The 25,728-nt window shown below is 41.8% G+C and overlaps 2 protein-coding genes across 9 annotated transcripts in view; one reads left to right on the top strand and one right to left on the bottom strand.

The window, feature by feature from the left end:
* Dnai4 (dynein axonemal intermediate chain 4) overlaps positions 1-18,375 on the bottom strand; it is a 207,911-nt gene extending 189,536 nt beyond the window's left edge. For both annotated transcript variants that reach the window (XM_045151138.1, XM_045151139.1), the window contains exon 1: positions 18,190-18,375. In XM_045151138.1, the coding sequence (XP_045007073.1) occupies positions 18,190-18,236 (47 nt within the window). In that variant the 5' untranslated portion in view covers positions 18,237-18,375. The remainder of the gene's footprint in view (positions 1-18,189) is intronic.
* A 153-nt stretch (positions 18,376-18,528) lies between these two features.
* Mier1 (MIER1 transcriptional regulator) overlaps positions 18,529-25,728 on the top strand; it is a 61,763-nt gene continuing 54,563 nt past the window's right edge. The window contains exons 1-3 of one of the 7 annotated variants that reach the window (XM_045149570.1): positions 18,529-18,613; positions 19,897-19,997; positions 23,186-23,259. In XM_045149570.1, the coding sequence (XP_045005505.1) occupies positions 18,544-18,613; positions 19,897-19,997; positions 23,186-23,259 (245 nt within the window). In that variant the 5' untranslated portion in view covers positions 18,529-18,543. Of the gene's footprint in view, positions 18,614-19,896; positions 19,998-23,182; positions 23,260-24,389; positions 24,491-24,807; positions 24,903-25,728 lie in introns of those variants that run through there. The other 6 variants (XM_004661730.2, XM_045149566.1, XM_045149567.1 and 3 more) reach the window with 6 other exon arrangements.

Here is a 25,728-nt window from a genome sequence, read left to right on the forward strand (position 1 = left end):
AATAAACAATTCCACTGTAAAACATGGCTTTGAGCATGGCAAGGAGAGATTAAATCAATGCAAGATCTAAAACAAACAGGACAAACATGAAATCCTAAAGTTCTATTTCTGGCATGTAAAACCCACAAAAATTATCTCTGATGTCCAAAATCCATCAATCCAGCTGGGCTGCCCATAGCCTGGGGAAAACTCCATCCCAAGACAACAACTCTCCTTGGCTGTTCTATAGTCTGGACATCTCCAAAATCCTTGGGTCTACATTGCAATATATGGTTCCACAATGTGGCCTTATAGGGCCTTCACAAAAAGACTACTATAATGCTGTCTCACTTCACTGGCCATTTCCGAAAAAATAAAACAACTACAACAAAACACATTTCAAATCCAATGATCCTCTATTTCCTGCATTGGTTATATTTCCATTGTACCAGGTAGGCTAGCAAATTGTTAATCCAGAGGGGAATAATGCCAATTTTGAGAAGCAGGACACTCCCTCAGCATTCTTCTTTCAAGCTTTTTCCCTTCAAAAATAAAGTCAGCATTCTTCCTCCTGTCCAAATGTAGAAGAGCAGATGTGTATGCAATCTGGCTGCAATATGTCACCATTTATCACCAGAGTTGATTTAGCTAACCTGGCTAGCTAGGTATGTGTCCTCTTCTTCCCTCACTGCTACATGTGCACTTGATAGAAGAAGACAATCTTCCCCAAATAGAGGAGGGCCAGTCTTCACTCAGGGGTATACAGTAGCTGCACTTTCCAACTAGAACGTCTAAACAGTTCTCAAGGTTCAATGTAGAATCAGGTTCTTGTCTTTAGCCCTACACCTTCACTTCTTTCTGAACTATACCCCGCTCCCACCAGTCAATTTCTTCTAAACTCAACCCTGCTCAAGTTCTCAGGACTCAGGCAGAATGCACCCAGCTTCTCACACAAAAGGACTCTAGTCCAGGCCCAGACAGCTTTCCTTCCTAAGTCAAACCTCTACAGTCCACCATTGTTTTTGCACTTAGATCTTGCAACTACCGCCAGAATGGTCCATCAAGCTCTGCTTAGTGCACTACAAGGTGTCCCTTAGTTAAAAGTTTAAAAATCTTACCACAACCCTTCAGCAAATCAGTTCTAAAAGACCAAAAGCTACAAAGTCAACAACAATCCCTCTTCTCCAGTACCAATTTTCTTTTGCAGTTGTGTTCTCATTGCTGGTGGGGGGGGGGGGGGAGGAAGCAGCAGATGGGAGGAAAGCCTATATTGGCTTACAATCTTGAGGGAAAGCTTCATCATGACAGGGGAAATAATGGCAGAGGCTGGATATTACTCCTTGCCACAGCAGGTGAAAGAGAGCAGCAAGATTGAGCTGAGGTCTGGCAAGGAGCTGGCTATTAACACCCCAAAGCCTGCTCCAAGGAACATACTTCCTCTACCTCCCAAATTGCTATCAGTAGGGGGACCAAGAATTCATGTTTCAGGGGAAATGAGTTTATGAGAGAAGACAAGGTAATACAGCCAAGGAGAGAAACTGCTGTCAGAAAGGAAAGGGGGGCTGACCAGAAGCATTTAGATTGGCAATAAGTGAACCACTAATGAATCAGGTGAATTTTTTTAGATCCAGGCCATTACTGAAGTTATTAGGGTTAGGGCCTGTAGTCAGATTCAACCACCCATAACCAATAAACTAATTAAGCAAACAAGTAATAATGAAAAACAGAAAATGGAGATTTATTTCACATGTCCACACTGGAAGAACAAGAAAGAGGTACAATGACTATCCCTAGTCCTCTGTCTTACAGGTCCTGACATAAGATATGGATTTGAGTAGAAGACAAAAGATATGCATAGCTATATATTCACTGCAAAAAGTGGTCCAATCCATTCTATGATCTCACCTCCAATCTCTCCTAGCAAGATGACATGCGAAGTTGTAAATCTTTCCCAGAGGCAAGTTTCAGCTCTTCTGAGCACAGGGCTTTAGTCTTTTTCTGACCTTTCTTTATTTGCAAAAGAGAAACAAAGTCCAGATCTAGTCTTTTCTCCCAGCATTAGATTCTTGGGGAAATTCCAATTTCTTGGGGTTGTTTCAATAGTCAGATGTAAAAGAGTCTCTAGAATACCCTGCCAGAATGGTTACAAGGCTGGTCTGGAACTCCCAACATAGCTGAAAATGACTCAAATACTATGATAAAAGGCTACCATGCTTATGCTTATGCAGTGCTGGGGATCAAACTCTAATAACTTAGATCCCCAGCCCCTCTAGTGACTTTTGGAACCCTTATATTACTAAATATATATCTTGGTAGTTTCAATAAATTAATGAAGAAAACAGATTTCACGAGCTAGTGAACAGACCAGGTTAGCTCAGTCGGTAAAAGTGCTTACCTTGCAATCATGAGGACCAAGATTCAATCCCTGGAACCCATGTAAAATTTCCAGGCATGTGACACCATACTGGGAAGTCTGAGGCTTGCTGGCCAGTAATCTAGCCTAGTTGGAAAGCTCCAGGCCAATGAAAGATCCTGTCTCAAAAAATGCTGTAAGGCTAGAGAGATGGCTTAGCAGTTAAGGTGCTTGCCTGTGAAGCCTAAGGAGCCAGTTTTGATTCCTCAGTAGCCATGTAAGCTAGATGCACATAATGGTACATGTACCCAGAGTTCACTTGTAGTGGGTAAAGGCCCTGGCATGCCCATTCTCTCTCTGTGTCTGTCTGTCTGTCTATCTCTCTCTCTCTCTCTCTATATATATATATATCTCTCTCTCCCACCCCTTCCCTCTTAAATAAATAAATATAAAAACACATAGGAAAAAATGGCAGATAGTGCTCCTGAATATATACCTGAGGTTGTTCTCTGGCCTACACATGCATGCGTGTACACACACACAAGCATACCAATATGCATATACACCCCAGGTAAACACAAAAGAATGAACAGACTGCCAACATCTAAAGATCTTGAAAGTCATCAATCTTGACCTCAGGAAAAGGTTAAGTAACTGAAAACCACCATCACTCATCTCTTTTAGTTCCATCAAAGAACTGAGACTTCAGGGCAAACAAGACTACAAGGTAAATTATTCTGTTAGGGTCTCAGAGCCACCTCTACTCACATCGAAAACTGAGGTCAAAAGTCTTGTTCAACAGGAGATGTAAGCCAACCTGACTTCTTACCCAAGCACCAGCTCACAATTCCACATGCCTCCTAAGGCCCTCCCCTCCCAGGGAAGATCCCCTTCCCTAAGCTGGTGGAAACAGAAGCCCCCAGATGCCCCTCAATTCTGTTTGAGCTCTAAAGCTCAAGGACATATGTGTTCCTCTGCTCCCTTTCTCCTTTGTCTATTCCTCCTCTCTGGTGCACTCTGCTCCCCTTTTTCCTCTTTTTCTTTCAGCCACCAGAGTACCTTTCACCTGTCCCAAGCCCTCACCAGCCAACCACAAATCTAAACTTACTCCCTCAGCTAATCTACCCCATGTTTTTGCTAACAACAGTGACCCCTGGATTCTTGGCTGGAGGTAGCACCACTCTGAGACTCTATCATCCACACAACCCCTACTTTCTAGGTTCCTTGCCTTTCCCCTTTCCTAGTCCCCTCCCTCTACCTCTGAGCAACTAATAAATGGACCATCTATACCCTAAAGGAATTGTGTCTCAGCATCTGTTTGAAACCTACTATTCTAAAAACTAGAAATGTCAGTAAAAACCATCCCAGCTTACAGAAAGCAGAAATTATAACTACAGCCAGTGAGGAGTCAGAAAACTCAAGGGACAATTGACTAGTTACTGACGAGACAGCCGTAGGAAGCCTCCATGCTTATTTTTACTTCTGTGAATCTGCTAGATTCTCAGGATGAAGATCAGAGAAAAGCTCCCTCAGGGTCCTAGCAGGTGCATGCTAGGTAATGATTCTGAAACATACCCAGAATGTTCTGTCCACCTAAACAAACACATATCCTCAAGGAATACCACTTTACTATAGCCTAATCATCTTGACACACAGATACACAACTATGGCCACACCACCAGAGGAGGAAAAAAAAGGAATGAAAACACACAGACAGGCACATGTAAGTGATAAAGGCCCGCTAGACTAGTCCTAGTCATTTTCTAGAACACTGCTTCTCCAAGGATATCTGACTACTGTCAGGAGCTGCAGCTGCTCTTTGACCTTGGGAACTAAGGGTGGTCTCTAATCTCTTAACACAAAGGCCTTATCGATAAGGCCCCTGATACAAAGGCATTGTTTAACATACAGCCTAGGTGGAGTGGGCTTCAGACACAGAGGCATTAACATCCAACCCTGGTGAAGCTGACCTTAGGCACATAAGCATAATCTTCTGTATATAAGCTTGTGTCTCCCTGAATAAACCTGAGCCTTGATCAGAACTTGTTTTGGCTCCATTCCTTGTGTTCCTGTCTCAGATTCATTCCCACTCCCTCCTTCCTGGCCTGTTTCAACTTTCGTGCTGTAGGACAGCACATCATGGTGCCTGGAACAGGGACTTGAATAAGAGAAGCTTCAGTGAGGAAAGCCAATATCAACTCAGGAGGAGGAGAACATGAAATTTAAAAGAGGACTGTGGTCACCCGCTCAGTCGTCTGGAATAAGGTAAGTTGGCACACTTATGGGACAAGCGGAGTAAAAAGGTGCTAATTACTGTAGTAAAAGATATTTTAAAAGCACAAGGACTTGGGATTGCATCAAGTTCTTTAAGCAAATTTTTTTTTTATTTCATTAATAAAACAAGCCTTTGGTTTATAGAGCAGGGAAATTTTGATTCAGATGTTTGGGATAAAGTAGGGAAAGAATTAAATGTCTTTTTACAAACTCATGGTCCTAGTAAGGTTCCGGTACTTGCTTTTTCCTTATGGTCCTTGATAATGGATGCCTTGGAATCACGTACAAAAGATAGTTTAGTGAAGCAAATGTTAGATCACACTGGAGATGTTATTGAAGAAATTAGAAATCAAAGTCCTGAAAAAGGGACACCTGTAACTCACAAAGAATTGAATAAGACATTGTAAACTTTTCAAATTTCTAAGGACAATAGTGATGAGGAAGAGGAGGAATTAGAAGAAGCAGCACAATTAGAGAAAGAGGCCGCTAATTATCATGCAGATTGGGACCCACCATGTCCCTCCGCCCCCATGGCCCCCACACAAGTATATGTAGCAGAATTTAAAAATGAGGTGGCAGCTTTAAAGGAGAGAGTAAACCTAGAGAAAGAAAAAAGAAAGTTAAAAGATGAGTAAGATAGTATTATTAAGAAGGCTTCTAAAATTGTCCACACATCTTCATTGCATCCTACTCAGCCAATTTTTAATTGCTCCCCCTTAGAAAGGGTAATACAGAAAGCCATGGAAGAAGGTGATGAGGTAGCAGTAGCTTTCCCATTGGCTTATCAAGTAACTGAATTTCAACAGGGTGATCAAATGATGAGGCAATATGCTTCCTTTAATTTTAAAGACATAAGAGAATTAAAAATAGCTTGTGCACAGTATGGACCTACGTCACCATATACTATGTCAGTTATAGAAGCGTTGGCAGGGAAAATTCTAACAGCAGATGATTGGAAATCTATAGGTAAATCTTCTTTATCAGGAGGAGAATATTTAATTTGGAAAGTAGAATTCTATGACCACAATGTTGAATCAACAGGAAGGAAATGGCAATTGGAATGTTCATATGCTTACTGGGGAAGGAAATTATGCTGGGAATGACAATCAAATTGCATATCCTCCTACTGTTTATCAACAAATAGCCACAGCAGCTTGTAGAGAGTGGTTTAGTCTTCCTTCAAAAGGAGAAGCTGTGGGGGAGAATTTAACTAAGATTATACATGCTCCTGATGAGAATTATGCTGATTTTGTAGATAGATAAAAAACAGCAGTGAGAGTATTTAGAGATGCTGGCAATGGTATGGACTTTGTAAAACAGCTTGCTTATGAAAATGCAAATAGTGCTTGCAAAGCAGCTATACAGCCTTATAGAAAGAAAGTTGATCTACAAGGATATATTAGATTATGTGCTGATGTTGGCCCTAGCTATATGCAGGTGATAGCCATGGCTGCAGTGTTACAAGGAATTTCTTTTCAAATGGCCGCCACTGCAGCAAGATTTGGTAAGTGCTTTTCTTGTGGAAAAATAGGACATATGAAAAAAGATTGTCCAATTAAAAGAAAAAAATGAAAATACCAATAATCCAGCTCCTGGTCTTTGCCCAAAGTGCAAAAGAGGAAAACACTGGGCAAATGAATGTAGATCTAAAACAGATAGAGATGGCAACCCTATTGTCCAGCTGCAGAGAAACGGGAGGGCCAGCCCCAGGCCTGCAAAGACAAGTTGATGGGGCAATACAGTTTGTTCCTCAAACAGCCAGTCTCCCAACTTCTCTGAGCCACCCCAGGGAGTGCCGGACTCGACCTCAGTTCCTCCACCTACACAGTATTGACTCCAGAAATTGGACTTCAAGTATTACTTACTGGAGTATGTGGGCCACTGCCAAAGGACAGTGTAGGGTTAATCTTGGGAAGTAGTAGTACTATACAGGAATTACAAACAGCACCTGGAGTTATTGATGCAGACTTCACAGGAGAACTTAAAATTATGGTGTCTTCTCCAAAAACAATCTTTACAATATTGCCCAGTCAGAGAATAGCTCAATTGTTGCTCCCTCCAATGATAAGAATGGAAGGGTTGCTAATGTTCAGGGTCGAGGGACTTAAGGATTTGGTTCATCAGATGCTTATTGGGTGTGATGGTTTGATTCAGGTGTCCCCCATAAACTTAGGTGTTCTGAATGCTAGGTTCCCAGCTGATGGAGATTTGGGAATTAATGCCTCCTGGAGGGAGTGTATTGTTGGGGGCCGGCTTATGGGTATTAAAGCCAGTTTCCCCTTGCCAGTGTTTGGCAAACCCTCCTGTTGCTGTGGTCCATCTTATGTTGGCTAGGGGGTGATGTCTACCCTCTGCTCATGCCATCGTTTTCCCCTGCCATCGTGGAGCTTCCCCTCGAGCCTGTAAGCCAAAATAAATCTTTTTCCCAGAAGCTACTCTTGGTTGGGTGATTTCTACCAGCAATGCGAACCGGACTGCAACACTGGGTTCAACCTATCAGTAAGGAACGTCCAAAATTAACTTTTAAATTAAATGGGAAGCAATTTGAAGGAGCTGATGTTACTATTTCGTCTCGTAATCATTGGCCTGCTTCTTGGCCTAAGCATCTTAAAGGGACTTAATGAGAGGTATTGGACAATCCTCTTGTCCTGAGCAGAGTGCTGCAGAATTACTTTGGGAAAATGAGAAAGGAAATACTGGGTATTATAAACCTTACATTATAGACAGTTTGCCTTTAAACCTGTGGGGAAGAGATGTTTTGAGTGAAATGAAATTGTTAATGTGTAGTCCTAATGAAGTTGTTACTGCTCAAATGCTTAGACAGTGTTACTTGCCTGGGAAAGGATTAGGAAAATGGAAAATGGGGACAAGGTGACTCATTACCTATTCAAGTAGCTTCTAATGCAAATCATCAAGGGCTGGGGTATTTCCTTTGTGGCCACTGGTCAGGCCGTGCCACCCCGTGCAGAGCCTATTTGTTAGAAATCTGATGATCCTGTATGGGTGGATCAGTGGCCTTTGACACAGGAAAAACTGATAGCTGCACAAACGTTAGTTCAAGAGCAGTTAGAGGCAGGGCATGTAGAGGAATCATCTTCACTCTGGAATACTCCAATTTTTGTCATTTAAAAAAAATCAGGAAAATGGCGGTTACTACACTATCTGAGGGCTGTAAATGTTACTAAGCAGGTCCAAACAAGCAGAATTTCTATTTGGCTTCCCTATGGAAATCAAGTTACAGGGGATAGTCCACCAGAGTACTTTATTTCCTATGAAGGAAATACATCTTGGTTCAATAAATATATACATTGGAGCAAATGTGTAGGGAAAAAATTTATCAGATATAATGTTTCTGGATCTACTAGATATACTAAGGATTGGTCAGGATCAGCAGGTTCTACAGGGAATAAAACTGTATAGGTTAATAATTGGGTTTCTGGACTGTCCTCAGGATTGTGGTGGTCAGACAATGGACATCAGCAAACTTACGTGTGGAAGATTGCTGCTGCTATGGGAGGTATCAAGGTTACATCTGCCAGCAATAATTCAAATAGTCTTCCAAAGGAACTGTTATGGCCTGTGTTATACCACCTTATGCCCTGATGTTAGGGAATATAAATATTACTTAGCATCATGGGTCTGAAGGAATGTTTAATGTTACCTGTGATAATTGTAGTCTGTCCAATTGTGTTTCTCATGATTCTGAAACTGTAATGATTGTTAAACAACCTGCATTTGTTATGATTCCTGTTAATCTTTCAAAGTCTTGGTATTCTGACAAGTGTATTCAAATTCTAGAGGAGGATAAAAATAGTTTAAGTAGACAAAAGAGAATTGTAGGTTTAATTATTGCTGGAATTGCTGCATTTATTACATTATTAGCTTCTATTGCTACTGCTGCTGTTGCTCTTACACAAAAAGTTCATACTGCACACTTTGTTAATAATCTAGCTAAAAAACGTTTGTTGCTTTGGGAATTCAAGTAGTCATAGATAAGAAGTTAGAAGAAAGCCGGGCGTGGTGGTGCATGCCTTTGATCCCAGCCCTTGGGGAGGCAGAGGTATGAGGATCATGCTGTGAGTTCGAGGCCACCCTCGAATAGTGAATTCCAGGTCAGCCTGGGCTAGAGTGAGACCCTACCTCGAAAACGAGCGCAAAAAAAAAAAAAGTTAGAAGATAAGATAAATGCCTTGTTTGATGTAGTGACCTATTTAGGAGAGCAAATTCAAGGAATGAAGATTAGAGCTCGACTGGAATGTCATGCAGATTACCAATGGATCTGCATCACCTCTAAAACTTACAATGCTAGCTATGAAGATTGGGTAAAGGTCAAAATGCACTTAGAAGGAATTTGGCACCATGATAACATTTCATTAGATTTGGTTAATTTACATTCAAAAAATTCTAGCTATACAGAACAGCATCTTGATTTTGACGCCACTAAGGCTGCTAATGACTTACTTGCTGCAATTAAGTCTGTGTTGCCTGGTTGGGACTCTCTAAGTTCCTGGATAGGCAGCTTTGCAGCTGTGGGTGTTTGCCTTCTGCTTCTCCTATGACTATTGCCTATTTTCTTCAAGTGTCTAATGAAGTGTATTGTGAATATTCGTGCAGAGGTCCCAGGTATGCACTATAGAACACGTCCTTGGCTCCCTCAGATTTAATACTAATTCTCCCTTAATTTTATCTGGCTGGCAGCCAGAGATGGGTAAGATCAGGGGAGGAGGCATCCAACCTAAGACAGAGCACATATTGAAGGATAATATGATTGTCCAATGACAGGTAAGGATGTTCTTCTGCCTCTGACAACCTAAGACAGGCACAGTCACTTCTTTTAATAAAGAAGGGGGAGATGTGGGGAGCTACAGCTGCTCCTTGACCATGGGAGCTAAGGGTGGTCTCCAATCTCTTAATACAAAGGAGATGTCAGGAGCTGCAGCTGCTCTTTGACCTTGGGAGCTAAGGGTGGTCTCTAATCTCTTAACACGAAAGCCTCGTTGATAAGGTGCCTGATACAAAGGCATTGTTTAACAAACAGCCTAGGTGGAGTGGGCTTCAGACACAGAAGCATTAACATCCGACCCTGGTGAAGCTGACCTTAAGCACATAGGCATTATCGAGAAAGTTTTATCTTCTGTACATAAGCTTGTGTCTGCCTGAATAAACCTGAGTCTTGATCATAACTTGTTTTGGCTCCATTCCTTGTGTTCTCATCTCAGATTCATTCCCACTCCCTCCTTCGAGGCCTGTTTCAACTTTCATGCTGCAGGCTGGCACAGACTACCACAGCAGAAGGGCTTCTATGCAGAAAGGGACTACAAAGAGCAATAAGACTCAATAAGTAGTCTCTAAGGGAAAACATTCCTTCCACCCCCTTCCCCCCCCCAAAAAAGAAATGATGCCTTACACTTACAGCAAAGAATAAAAATACACACCAATTTTTAGCCATACAAACACAAATACACTGAAAGCACATTTTTAAAACTTTTTTGCTTATTTTTTATTTAAGAGTGACAGAGAGAGAAAGAGGGGGAGAGAAAGAGAATGGGCACGCCAGGGTTTACAGCCACTGAAAACAAACTCCAGACACGTGCGACCCCTTGTGCATCTAGATAACGTGGGTCCTGGGGAATCAAGCCTCGAACCGGGGTCCTTAGGCTTCGCCCACTAAAAGCACATTTATTTCACAATTTTATGCAATATATTCCAACCTCAACAAAAATTATAAGGCATATTAAAAGGCAAAAACAGCAGTGTGAAGAGACAAAGCAAGTATCAGAGCCAAATTCAGATATAGCAGATACTTGGGAAATGTTACATAATGACTTGAAAATAATTCTGACTAATGTGCTAAGAGTTCTTAGTGGATAACATACATGAATAGATGAATAATGAAAGCAGATGAAAGCTCAAATAATTAAAAAAAGTGAACATGTAAAGAATTATAATAAAGTAACTGGACAGAGAAAAGATGAAAGGAGTGGTAGCTGTTACAACAGATTTATCCAGTTTTGTCAAACCAGTAAGAAGGCTCTAGTATAGGAAAAGCTGAACTGAGTTAGTGAAAAATCAGTAAATTCTGCAAGTCAAGAAATAAGTTAAGCCATCTAATACGTTGTAAAAATTAAGTGTTTTCAAAGTTTTAATGAGATAACATGGTAAAGTTACACTAATTTCCCATTTCCTATTCCATCCCCTCAATAATTGATTAAGAATGTTATTACTTGAGAAATTCTCGGGCTGGAGAGATGGCTTAGTGGTTAAGCGCTTGCCTATGAAGCCTAAGGACCCCGGTTCGAGGCTCGATTCCCCAGGACCCACGTTAGCCAGATGCACAAGTGGGCGCACACATCTGGAATTCGTCTGCAGTGGCTGGAAGTCCTGGCACACCCATTCTCTCTCTCTCTCTCTCTACCTCTTTCTCTGTCTGTCACTTTCAAATAAATAAATAAACCAAAAAAATTTTTTAAAAAAAATGGTGTTACTTGAGAAATTCTCAAGGTAACTTTTTTCAACTCTCTCAGCTATGATGGGTTCTTTCACATGTTTTACTTTATCTGAATTAGATTTACTTTCACTGAGATTTCCATACCTATACATAAAAACAAATTTCAGAGAAGATAACCAGTTTCTGAAATATATGTTTACTCATTCCTTCACTCAGACATCAAATATATATATATACACATATCAGGTATATAAATATGAAAGGATGAATTTTATGCAAAATACAGCAAGGGTAAGGGATTGAAATGCTAGTACGAGGAAGCATTATTTTACATGTGGTGACAAAATCAGTGAATCATGAGATTATCTGGGGCACAATATTCCAAAGAACAGAAATGTTCAGAATTGGGACACAGTGTGCTTACTGTGTTGTGGAATAAACCCATGGAAAGCATAATTACTCATGTACAAGAGTCCAAAATGAGATCCAGATCCAGTAGCAACTGTAAGGATACACATTTTCTCCAAGAGAAAAGGGAGAATGATAGTCTGGATAACATGGCTACTTTAAAAAGTATTTAAATGGTTCTCAACAGAAAGAAATGGTTGATGGAGTATGAGAGAAAGTTCACCTGACTAACTGTAAGAATGGAATTTCTGTTAACTAAACTGAAAAAGAATGAAAACTGGAAACAAAAGGGAATTGTTTTGCACATGAATTTTGAGATACTATATTCTATGTGAAGATGCTTAATTTTTAAAACTTTCTTTTTGTTATGTATTTAATTATTTGTGTGTGTGTGTGTGTGTGTGTGCGAGAGAGAGAGAGAGAGAGAGATATCATGAGTGAGCATGGCAGGGCCTCTAGCCACAGTAAATGAACTCCAGACACATGTGCCACTTTGTGCATCTGGCCTTTTAGGTGGGATCTGGGGAATTGAACCCAGTTGGACAGCCTTTGAAAGCAAGCACCTTTAACTGTTGAGCCACCTACTCAGGGAAAAATGCCTGTTTTTTTAGGAGATGATTTGACTAATATGATAGAAAAGAAACTAAAAATTGAACTGATTCACTGAGTTACTGAAAGAGTTCATTGCTAACCTATCTTTGTCAGAAGATGTAAAAATCCCAAAGACAGAACTGTCCAGAAAGACTCAAAGGGATAATAAAAAGGAAAGACAGTTTAAGCTAAAACAAAATAAAATGGAATTCAGTGTAAATATTGCTTTATATTAAGCTTAAAAAATAGTTCAATGGTACATTTAATGTTCATACTCATATATTAATGCTACTCTCACTTATGGTTAGAGAAGCTTCTCTTTTCAGATGGCAATGAGCACTAGGATGACCCAAAAGGTAACATAGTGCTGAGGAGAAGGGACGGAAGAGTGTCCAGCACTGAAACATCTCACACCCTCAAAGGCTCAGGGTTCATTGCAGAAGAGGTGGTGGAAAGAATGTAAGAGCCAAAGGAAGGGTACCACTCCTTACATACAACTGTCCAGAAAGAATTTGGCCTCAATATCCAAGACCTCATGATGCCTAGCAATACCTACACAAGACCCTCATAATGGGAGAAAAAGATGATGACATCAAATCAAAAGAGAGACTAATGGAGAGAGGGAGGGGATATGACAGAGAGCAGAATTATGAAGGGAAAGTGGGGGAAGGAAGGAAAATACCATGGTTTATTGTCTGTAAGTGTTGTCAATAAAAATAAATAAATAAAAAGGAAAAAATGGTTCAATGGTTAAAGGTACTTGATTAAGAAATAACTTTATGTCTGTCATGATGTCGCTAATGTACATTAAAATAAGGCTAAAATTAGCTCAATGACTAGGTTCAGCTTTATTCTTAATGTATGTATGAGCAGTCTCAATCAAGGTTTTATTTAAATAATTGTCTCTTTTCTGATATCTTAAGTTCACTGCTTATAGATATATTGATACTTAAGACATGTTCCTTGCTGTAGAAAAATGATCTTAAATTCTGCTGTTCTGCTTCCAGTTTGGGGGGTAATTGGTACCTACATAGGTATACAGACTAGCCAAAGTTGTTTTCAAATATAGATGTCAAGTTTTTATTTTTTTATTTTATTTTATTTTAATTTATTTATTTGAGAGCGACAGACACAGAGAGAAAGACAAATAGAGGGAGAGAGAGAGAATGGGCGCGCAAGGGCTTCCAGCCTCTGCAAATGAACTCCAGACGCGTGCGCCCCCTTGTGCATCTGGCTAACGTGGGACCTGGGGAACCGAACCTTGAACCGGGGTCCTTAGGCTTCACAGGCAAGCGCTTAACCGCTAAGCCATCTCTCCAGCCCCATGATGTCAAGTTTTTATACTGTCTTGTCTTTTTCTAATATATAATATATAGATAAAATCAACTGATTTCAAGTTGTGGGTAAAATATTGTTTCCAAGGCTGCTAAAATGTTCTGCCTGTAATTATAACTGACAGATACTTAAAAGATAAAATATATATGCTTTCTATGTTCCAGATACAGCTTACACTGTCACCTGACAACTAAATTTAAATACTAATCAGAATGATTTTAAACTATTGTGTCATTCTCTGACCAGATCTGCTTTGCTACCCAAATAAGTTCTGCACTTCTTTAGCTAGATCTCTTTGCTAATCAGACATGTACAATAACTCTGAGTGATTAATAACCATATGTAGAAGCCAAAGTTCTTTGGAAACACGGGAGTTAAAAGAATAACCAGCAGGCGTGGTGGCACACGCCTTTAACCCCAGCACTCGGGAAGCAGAGGTGGGAGGATCGCCGTGAGTTCGAGGCCACCCTGAGACTACATAGTGAGTTCCAGGTCAGCTGGACTAGAGTGAGACCCTACCTCGAAAAACCAAAAAATAAAAGTCAAAATAAAAGAATAACCAATATTTTGGTTCCTGCTCCCAGGTTAGAAGACCACAAGAGATGATGGGACACTTACTAACTTCTAGCTTCTGGTAAGTTACCTGTCTTCTTGATCAGAGAGGGCATGGAGACATGAAGATGAACTGCAAGTCAGTGTACTTGCAACAGGAGTCACATTAAAGGAAAATCATTCCTCCAGACTTTCCAAAACAGGGAAGGCCACTGGTCAGCGTGGACTTGATTATCCTAGCAGATGACAATGCTGAGAGTCATAGAACTCTTCATAGGTCCCTAAAAGTCTCTCCTACAGGGCCATAAATAACCTCTAAAATATAATACATATTTAATTTTGGCTGCCTGCATGGTATTAAACTTCCAGTAAGACAATGTAACTACAAGATATTACAACATAAACAAAGATTCAGACTAATAAACTCCCCTGATGCTGGTTTACAGTACTAAACTCTAACATTAACTCATGCCTTCTGCCTCTGCCTGGCCCTGGTTAGTCATCCACTATTTGCCTTTAAATCAAAGATCCAAAAATTATCCTCACTGATTATGTTTAGCAGTTATTGATTCATATTAGCCCAATCTCTCCTTGATATTGGGGGAATGTAGAGTTAGGGTGACTGGACTTTAGGGCAAGAAAGTTTGCAGTTGCTAGAAATCCAAGATGATCTTATCTTTTGCTCAGTTACCTAGAGACCAGTTTTTCTACAAACAAGCAGGACTACTCCTAGGAGGGAGGTCTTTCATAGGATTTAAACATTGTGGTTGGTCAAGTTCCACCCCTGGAACTTGGTGCCAGAGCTAATCTCTTCCTGAGATAGGCCCTAGCCCTAACCAACAGGATGGCCCTTTGGCTCACCTGGACCAAAAGACAGCCCACCACCCTAAGGTTATAAATACCTTTGCAAGGGAGGGCAGTGGCTCTCTCTCTCTGATCACTTGGGAACTTCCGGCTGTGGGTGAATTTTTCCCTGGGCTGCTCAGCCCAGGCCCAGGCCCAGGCCCAGGCCCACGCAGAAGGGCCTCCTGGCCCTTACACTCCACACGGGTTCTTTATTCCCAACAACTCCCCACGTGGCAAGAACTACTTGAAATTTCTTTTTTCTTTCCATGCTTTTTTCCCCAGATCCAAATTTGGTCACACAGACTCCTGAGCTACATCTAACTCACATGGGCTTTTGGGCTCCATGTGGTGTACTTATCTTCTCCCCACTTCATCTCCCTTACCTCCCAGTCTTCCTCTTTCTGCACTTCTTTGTAAAACCTGTATAAAATGTGTTATTTTAAAAATCATTCTCTTGAATCTGAAATTGCCAATTCTTTGTTAAGTTTGCAGATATGAACTCAGGACTTGGGATTCCAGGAAGCACCCTAGAACCCCAATTTCCCCACTATAATATGTCTTATTAAAAGAAGATATATCATCAGGTATGGTGGCATTCACCTTTAATTCCAGCACTCAGGAGGTAGAGGTAGGAGGATCACCATGAGCTCGAGGCCACCCTGAGAATACAGAGTAAATCCCAGGTCAGCCTGGGCTAGTGTGAGACCCTACCTCAACAACAACAACAACAAAAAAAAAAAGGAGACATGTCACTAAAGACAGATCTCAGAGCCAAGCCTTAAAGTACAGCTAGGGCAAATCTAGAGCCTGGCCCTAAAATGTAAAAACAATTTAGAGTTCTGTTTATAATTACTAATACTGGTGGTACTGGTTGTTTGATGGTGTCTCTTTGCTTAGATTTAGAGGTAAGCCAGATTCTCCTGGCATTTGTGATGCTCCCTTAAAGTTTGTAACACAAGAAAACCCACTTATCAGCCAAGAGATATAAACACATCACATCAGAGTCAAGAAGGCAGTGTCCTCAGCCAAGTGTAACAGCTAACAGGTCATCAGGAACCCAAAGAGTCCCTGAAGGTCAAGCTTTGGGGGACACCTGTCCCTGCCAGTAGACTGGCCCTACTCCTGTTACAACCCTGAAAGTTTACTGGTCCATGCATCCATGAACAATAGAAGCCTGAGGAATTCAACAAGAGATGCAACATATATATATATATATATATATATATATATATATATATATATATACACACACACACACACACACACACACACATATAAAATGACCACCAGTCCTACTGTTGTTTACTATGCCTGCTTAAAAAAAAAATTATATATATATATATATCTGTCTTTATAGCAACATGTGCCGCATTAAACTCTGTAAGTCAGAGATAATCAGACACATGGTAAGGATTCTAAATTCTTCCATTTGCTAGACTGATCAGCTCATTTGACAACCTCATGGGATCCATAGAGAAACACTGGCTCCAAGGGACTTTTATGTCTTTCACCTCTGAACTGATACCGTTCTTTACTTTTGCCTTATATTATATCCTTTTCCTTCCATAGGAATGTCTTTCTTTTTATGGAATGTGGTACAACCACCTCCCTCTAATTGCAGAAATGTTCTTTGTTCTCTTCCTCACAACAGGATTAGTCAGTCACTCCTGCTGACTAATCTTGTACAGAGAAGGCACTCCTGACTCACTTTCTTTGGCTTTATTATAATTATTCTTCATTTTGCCATCCACATTTTCAAGGACAATAATCATGAACCAGTTACTGCTTCAGATAATTAAAATACAAGATTTATTGGTAACAGTGTCACTGTTCCCAATGACAGCTGACACTCTTGGCCCTCAAGATCATGCTTACTAAAACCTCCAGATGTACCCCAGACCTTGGGCCTGCCCTCTATGTAGGTTACATGGGGATGATGGCTAGCTCCTTTAATGGGGCCTCTCATAATTATTATGCTGGGATTTTTGTTAAAACCCTATGTTCCAAATGCTCTGTCCAGGTTCATCCAATGCAAGATGAAAACAACTTAAATTCTAAGTGATACACCAGGTGTACCGGCCATTACATACCAAATCATAAGGTATTATGGTGATAAAGAGGAGGGAATGTGGTACAAAAGAAACTAAAACTTGAACAGATTCACTGAGTTACTGTAAGGGATAATTGCTAAGGTGTTAAACTTATCTTTGTCAGCAGATGGAAAAAATCCCAGAGAGGGTCTGGAGAGATGGCTTAGCGGTTAAGCACTTGCCTGTGAAGCCTAAGGACCTTGGTTAGAGGCTCCATTCTCCAGAACCCACTTTAGCCAGATGCACAAGGGGCCCACACATTTGGAGTTCGTTTGCAGTGGCTGGAGGCCCTGGCGTGCCCATTCTCTCTCTCACTCTCAAATAAATAAATAAAAATGAACAAAAAAAAAATTTTTTTTAAGAGAGAGCTGTCCAGAAAGGGCCCAGAAGGACAATAAGAAGGAAAGACAGTTTAAGCTAAAACAAAATAAAATGGAGTTCATTGTTAGGGTGACCTAAGTACAGAAATAGTATGCAAATTGCAGTATCTAGTTTGTTCTCTTACCCCTCCCCTCAGCTATGAAAATTATAAAATGAAAATAAAATCTCAGCTCAGGGACAGAGCTTCTTTGGGGAGCTATCTCAAATTTTTTGGCCCTAGGGTAAATAAATTCCTCTACTTTCACTAACTGGCATTGGAGTGATTTTTTTCTAGAGAACTTCTACGGCACCAGCACCAAAAACTTGTGAACCATTAGTATACATAACTTTTGACAGCACAAGGCACACACACTTGAATATTTAATTATGGAAGATACTATGGCACCAGTAAAATATTTTGAAAAGTAGCCACAAACCTAGTGACAAACTTAAGGCCGAAGAGTGGGAGAAAGATGAGGAAGGTTAAAGAAAAGTGACTGAAGTGTAAAAGCATGATTTGGGGAAGCTTTTGGTTAGCAGAAGAAAGAGAGCATTTGAAGTTCTAAGCCACAGAAATCCAAAGATATACTTGATTTTCTCCAGGCTTTTTCAAATATCAAAGAACAGTAGTGGAACAACCTTTTAAGGTAGAATGGTAGAAGATAGCAGAAAAATGCTGCCAATGAGCACAGTATTGTGGGGTCTAGTGGCTGGGAAAGCTGAGGCTTTGCCTAAATCCAAAAAGGTATCAAAGTTGAAAGTTTGCAGATTATAGAAACGGAAAGAAAGCTAAAGGCAAGGATGAGAAGCGCGGTGAGCAAAACCAGGTGTCTTAGGGACGCAAAGCAGTCGGGGTTTTATAATGGCTCAACTGGCCAAGGAGCCCAGGGCGCAGAAGCGCTTCGAGGACTTGCAGGGTGACCCGTGTTCCACGCCAGGAACGGGGAACTTACACCACCAAGTTTAGCTGCTTGCGGCTGTTAGGCGGAGAGCCGTGCATGGTGGCGACGGGCCGAAGAAGTGTGCAGAACCTCGTCCCTAGGCGCTCCGGGTCCTCCGACCTTAACAGCTCGCCTCACCGTCAGGGCCGCAACTCAGGAATGTTTGCCGGGCGCCATGGCGACGACGGAACCGGCCCAACTAGCGGCCGCGCGGTTGGCTGAGGCGCGCGACGGAGGAGGAGGGCGGAGGCGAAGGGGAGGGCCAAGGGTTGGTGGAGCCGGAGGAAGCGCAGCCGACGACTCAGAGGAGGCGGGCGGCCGGGCCCCAAGCCCCTCCCAGGCTCCGAGTCTCCCGGCTGCAGGCGGATGGATGGAGCTTCTCCAGGCGGCGGCGGCGGCGGCGGCGGCAGAGGAGGCGGCGGCGGCGGCGGCGGCTGTAAGTGCAGCCTCCACACACCACCTCCCTCCTCCTGCGCTCACCGGTGGAGGACCCTGAAAAGGGTCCTCCCCCACCCTTTCTCCTCCCCTCCCCCATGGCAGAGCACCGCCCGGAAGGCCCCTGACTTCCGGGGCGGGGCCAGGCGGCGGAGGCTGCGCTGTACTAGTGGGGCACCGTCCCCAGAGCGCACGCGCAGCATCCTTCCGCCTTCCCCTCCCCCGCTCCGCTCCCGCCCAGCTTTTTTGCCGTTGCCGCGGTGGTCAGGTACTTGGCTCAGTGAGTTCAGCCTTGGCTTCCGCCCCTTTTTCTGTGCCCGCTATCCCGGTTGGGTTGTGGCTGCCTGACCCACTCCCCGATGGCTCCACCTCGCTCTAGCCACGCTGGGATAGCTGGCGGGGCACCGAGCCCACCTGTCCTTGTCTGAGGAGCGAGAAACGGGAGAGACTTGGAGAGAATGATTCTGTGAGAATGAGGTTCTCCCTCTCTTGGAGTATCCTTGTTCCTTTGAGCTTGTAATGCAGAGGTGCCTGCCCTGGAGCCCAGCTCTGGTCCTTGGATGCTGTGTGACCTTGGGCAAGTCATTACCCCTCCTGCGCCTCAATTTTAACTATTTAAAGGTTTCCCCACTGTTAAAACTCTGATTTTTGCAAAAACAAAAGAGTGCAACTTTAACACTAGATTGCAGGATGACCTGCAATTGACTGAAATATAAACTTCATTCTTGGGATGCTTTTATTCCTTTCTTGTGGGTTACATATTGCTGGTCTCAAGGCTCAATTTTTTTTTCTAAAAATGTTATGGGATGTTTGACCTAGTTCCCAGCCACCTTTTTAAAAAAATTTTTAAATTATCTATTTTGGTTTTTGGACTTAGGGTCTTGCATTAGCCCAGGCTGACCTGGAATTCACTGTGTAGTCTCAGGGTGGCTTTGAACTCACGGGCAATCCTCCTACTTCTGCCTCTTGAGTGCTGGGATTTAAGGCATGCCCCACCATGCCTGGCTTTTATCATTTATTTCAAAAGGGAGAGAATGGGTGTGCCAGGGCCTTCAGCCCGGGTGCACCCTTGCACATGTGCGAGGTTGCAGGTTTGCCTCACTTGGTCCTGCTATGGCGGCCTAGAGATTCAAACATGAGTTTTTAGGCTTCACAGGCAAGCGGCTTAACAGCTAAGCCATATCTCCAGACCCCAGCCACCTTTTTAAGAATGCAAATGAGTGGTGAGCTTATGGTAACATTGTTTGTCTCGTTCCTACTGAGGCTTTTTTCCCTTTAATCCAGATGGTGTGGTGGCTCGATTTTCCCAGTGCCTGGCTGAGTTTCGGACGTGGTTAAGAACCAACTGGTTGAGGTTCAATGCAGACAAGACGGATGTGATGCTGGTAGGCAGGGGCACTCTAGGGGAGGGAAAACATAAACTCCCTCAAATGATAGAAATACCAGATTATTCTATATGCTCCAGTATTGGAGAATTGCCAATGGGCAAATAATTTAAAGAATTTGGGTGAGATGAAAATAACGCCACCAATGTAAGAATATAAATGTATAGTAAGTGTGTAGTATTGTTAAGATGGGGACATTGGATGAAATGATATAAAAATAATGAAAGGAAACGCCGCAATTATTTGAAGAAACAAAATGCTGCATAAATGTTTTTGGCTGGCATTAACTAAAAACAAAGATGAAAGTTTTTGTCACATAGATATGGAATGCCCCACTATACTCCATTACTGCTCTGCAAACTGCATTCTCCCTACTAAAGTCAATGTATACGTAATTCATTCAAAATGTCATTAAAGAAAAAATTTGAATTATGTATATATTCCCTCCATATTATGAAATTGTAGTTTAAACTGTCACTTCTAAATAAAAATTTTAGAAAATACAGTAATCTTTGATACCAGCATGGTGGTGCATGCCTTTAATCTAAGCACTTGGGAGGCTGAGGTACAAGAATTACAGTGAGTTGAAGACCAGCCTGAGACTACATAGTGAATTGGAGATCCGTCTGAGCTAGAGTGAGACCCTACCTTGAAAACAACAAAATAAAACAAAAATCAGAAAAGAACTCATAGATGCTAAAAAATATAACAATTTGTTTCTGGGATTTTCAGTATGTTGTATTTATCTATATCAATTACCCCCCTAGTCAAAATCATTGGTGTATTTTGAGAGGTGCCTTTTTGATGCTATGTGCTTTTACAGCATATATGCATCACTTGTATTTGAGTCAGGTGTTGGTGCTGAATAAAAGGTTATATTTTTTAGATAAATGTCAAGATAGTTTATTTTACTGGTTATTTTAACTGCTGGTTGAAGTAAAATTGTGTGTTTCTTTGCACCAAGTAGCTCTGCCTATGTCTGGGTGTGTACATGTGTGCATGTGTGCATGCTCCTATCTTCTATAAGTTGCTTAATACCTTAAAAAAAAATAGTACTGGGAATTGAACCCAGGGCCTCACGCATGCTAGGCAAACACTCTACAAGTGAGCCAAATTCCCAGCCCTTTTAAAATAACTTTTGAATGGAGTTTTCAATAAATTACTTAAAATAATTTACCAGATAAAATAGCAGTTATGAGTAACTTAATATGATAGAAATTATTAGTTTGTCTGAAATTGAGACCTTTTATGTTGTAATAATCAAAGAGCCATTTCTTCAGGCCTTGAGGAGTGATTTTTAGTTCTGAAACATAAACCACAAACAAACCTCACATGAAATTGGAACCAACCACACTTTGTAGTTTAACTTGAAACATTTTACTGTACAATTCTAACTGCGCTACCACTTTGGGTTTGACATTAATAAAGTATAATGATTTTGAATAGTTCATGGTGCCTCACCTCTGTTATGCCCTGTGTTCAGCTCTTCCACTATCAATAGGCCTTAGTGATATATTTTGTTGGCCCATGTATAAGTAATGACTGTTGGCATTCAAATACAAAGAAGATAATATGAGTTAATAAAGAGTACTGAAGAACTAAAGGTAATGGATGAAAGTACAAGGAGGTAGTCTCTGGCTTTAGAAAAAGAATGTGGCAACCTTTGAAAAGAATTAACTGGAGGTATTTAAATGTAGGCAGAAAAGCCTGGTAGTAGAAACAGTCTGAGGAATACCCTATTTGTATAGGGTAGAAGTGACCGAAGGCCTCAGGTCCCATTCAACACTATGTGTTGTAAAGGGTTTTTATATATCTCATACTAAAGGGTAAGCAAGAACTTTGAGAAAGATTTTTTCTTTCTTTAAGGTAGTTTCTGAAAAAAATGTAATCCTTATGTCACTAGATTAAAATTAAAGTATGCTAAATTTAGTAGAAAGATATCTGTGACTTGCTATATTAGAGCTGTTTTCTCCTTGGAATGTCAAAAAAGCTCAAAATTATATATATATATATATATATATATATGTGTGTGTGTGTGTGTGTGTATATATATATATATATATATACACACACACACATATGTATATATATATATAGTATATATATGAATATATATGTACATGAATATGTACACATAATAAAGATGTAGAGATAAATTTTTCCCATAAATGAAAATGTCATGTAAAATTAATAACATTGGAAAGCAATATTACTTAACTTAGAGATTTAACAATAATTACCCATTCACAAAGTTTCAAACCCAGGTGTGGTGATACATACCTTTTAAGTACCAGGACTTGGAAGGCTAAGGTAAGAGAATCCAGTGACTTTGAGTTGGAGGTCAACCTGGGGCTACAAAGTGAGAGCCCTGCCTCGGGGGGAAGAAAAGGTTTCAGACTTCATTTAATACTTTAAAGATTCATTTAACAGCCAAGCAACATGATCCACATTAAAAATTCTTTTTTAATTTTTATTTGTTATTTGCAAGCAGAAAGAGAGAGAGGAGAAAGAGAATGGGCTCTCAGGGCCTCTAGCCACTGCAAATGGACTCAAGATGAATGTGCCGCTTCGTGTGTCTGGCTTTATGTGGGTACTAGGGAATCAAACCCAGGCCATCAGACTTTGCAAGCAAGTGTCTTTAACCACTGAGCCATCACTCCAGACCAGGATCCACTTTTTAATTGTACTTTAGGTTTTTGTTGATGTTCACCTGAAGAATGGGTCTTAGTAGACGACTGACTACAATCTTTAGTTTTTCCCTTTAGAGGCCAGCTAAGATCTGTATTTAAGCTTTTCATATTTTAGTGGACTATTCTCCTTTGTCCCCATGGTATGCAGCCCGTGTTTCTACTACCTCTTGGACCTTTGTAATTTTACCTGTGCAACCTCCAGCCGGACATGTCCATTGTTCTTTGCCTTCAGCTCTTTTTCATCCATTGTGAAGGTTATTTGAATATGTACTGACACTTTTAAAAGTCATTTTTAAGTCCAAACTATTAAAATTCCACAAGTTAACTCTTAGAAACTATATATCTATGTCAAAATATTTATACCCTCAGGAATTCTGGGAAAAAAATTTCTTTAAGGTGAAAATGCTATACAGTATAGTTAATGGTAAAAACTGTTTGTAGACTTGGGAACCTTAAAAGTTTTCCTTTCTCTTCTTTCCCTTGCTTTTCTTTCAGTAGAAAATGTGCATCAGATGTTTATGTTTAATTGGTTTACAGACTGTCTCTGGACTCTTTTCCTGTCAAATTACCAGGTAATGTCCTTTCACTTAGCAGCTACTTCATATATCTGTCAATGCAGTTTATTCGTGCTCAAATTATTATTGGACATAAGAATTTCAAGTTAATATTCAGTCTGTAGAAACAGAAAAATGTTTGATGGAGTCTAGAATTTTAAGGAAATAAAAATAATTTATAAAGTCAGCATCCTGCATGCTGCTTTGTAAGTATGAACTTTAAGAAAAGTTGTATATATTTATATTTATGCGCTACATTAGCACTGGTATATTATTTAGAGATGAATATCACTTAATGGTTTGATATTGATAGTCATTTTTGAAACTGCTTTAAGAATCCTTGATGATTTGGAAAAAGGCTGGTGTTTCGTAAAAGGCAAAAGATTTATAAAATCTGAAGAAAAACCAGAGTGTAAAAAACTGGTCTTTTGAAATAAGCTTTTTAGACTTTTGGTTTAGCAAAATACCTTGCGCGGCCCATTTAATATTGGCAGCTACCCTAGGAAACAGAAATAAGTGACCCTGGCATTCGTGAGAACTGGCCTCAAAGCTAACCCAGTACATTAAAACAAATTTTCGAATTTCAGGCATTTTAGACATTGCAAATAATTTTCTCCCTCGTAGCTTTTCACTATTTTAAATTTAAAACTTTTGTCTAGTTCTGCAAAAAAAAAAATCATCAGTTGCCGGACAACTACGTTGCTACTGTTATCACCGAGTGTGCAAGGAAAGACAAATGAGACTTGAGGATGGCGGACTATTCTTATCTGGAATGTGGGCTTTCCCACTTTGTCGGGAATCAACAGGGAATAATGTTCGTGAAGGGGTACAATTACAGAGCTCCCTTCGCGATGCTGCCGTTCTATCACGGCAGCGTCCGTTTTGCAGCAAATACACTTCAAAAATGACCGATCTGTACAATGTGAGTTTGTTTTTCGCTGGCTGGGTCACGGCGCCTTCTCCCGCGCTCCCAGGACCTGGGCTCCAGCCTGCTGCCTCGGCCGCGGTGCCCGCCTCTGCGCGCTCCCCGACGGCACCGCGGGGCCGCGCGCGCCCTGCTCCCTCCAGTCGGCCCCGCCGGGCGCCGCCAGGGGGCGGAGCGGGGTGTGGTGGGCGCGCTCGGGCGGCTCCTGCGCGTTCCCGCCACGGCAGCGGCGGCGACGGGAGTCCCGCGGCCGAGGCTCACATCCGGGTTCTGGCCGCGGCTGCCGCGGAGATGTGACCCGGCGGCGCGGCCAATATGGCGGAGGTAAGGAGCGACCGCCCTCCCCGTCGGGAGCCGGGCGCCGTGGCCTGGCAGAGTGGGAGAACCGCGGCCTGTCGGGAAGGCCGGGCCTGCGGGGCCGCTGCCCACCTGTTGTCTGTTCTGGCCGCGCACAGCCTGGCGGTCTCGTCGGAACTTGTCGGGACGAGCTGGCGGGCGCGCAGACGTAGTTGGCTCGGGCTGCGCGGGGCGGGGGCGGGAGGTAGCCAAACGAGGCCCGAGGCGCAACTTCGCGGCCGCCGTGGCGAGTCCGCTCGGCCGGCAAAGTTTCAGTCGCTGGCCCGGATGCTACGCGCTCTTGCGTCTCCCCGCCGTCGGGTCTGAAGTCCAGCCTGCGGTGGCGGAGCGGAGGTTGAACGGCCTTTGGCTTACTAGTACTTGTCCCCATAGAGTTAAGGTGAGTGGAGGGGGGGTTGTCACCCAGCAGGCCCAGTCCATCCAACTGGAAGGTCTCCCATTGCTCCATGTCACCCCTTGCCCAGGTGGGACTCAGACTCAAGAGTAGCTCGATGCCTTTAGCCTTCTAGGCGTGTTTTTCTTTTTTTTTTTTTAACATCTTCCAAAGCTTCCGGTTTTTATTTTCCTTCTCTTATTTTTTTCCTTAGAAAAGGTTTTTCTTTAGTGCCTTCCCCCTATTCTCTGTGCTGGAGGCTAAAACCCAAGGGTCTTGTGCATGCCACTCAGCCACATCCCCACCCTCCGCTCCACTTTAAATAAACACGTTCTGGTGGTTAACTCAAATTGGTATGCAGACAACTTCTTTGGTTTAGGATTAATTACAACGTCGAAAATACAGTTCAAAATTGAAATGTATCTTATTTAAACCTTGAAACATTTGTTTTGTAGTTTTGTTTTACTTCTTTTTTTTAATATTTTTTGTTCATTTTTATTTATTTATTTGAGAGTGACAGAGAGAGAGAGAGAGAGAGACAGATATAGAGAATGGGCGCGTCAGGGCTTCCAGCCTCTGCAAACGAACTCCAGACGCGTGCGCCCCCTTGTGCATCTGGCTAACCTGGGTCCTGGGGAGCCAAGCCTTGAACCGGGATCCTTAGGCTTCACAGGCAAGTGCTTAATAGCTAAACCATCTCTCCAGCCCATGTTTTACTTCTTTTATACGTAAGTTTTGTTAACTACTTTCCCACTACAGTTCATTTTGGGTTATTTTGGGTTTCGATGTCTCCTTTGAGATTAGCCACTGTAAACATGATCAGTAAAACATT

The sequence above is a fragment of the Jaculus jaculus genome, chromosome 5, assembly GCF_020740685.1.
Source record: "Jaculus jaculus isolate mJacJac1 chromosome 5, mJacJac1.mat.Y.cur, whole genome shotgun sequence".
In the NCBI taxonomy this organism is placed as follows: Eukaryota; Metazoa; Chordata; class Mammalia; order Rodentia; family Dipodidae; genus Jaculus; species Jaculus jaculus.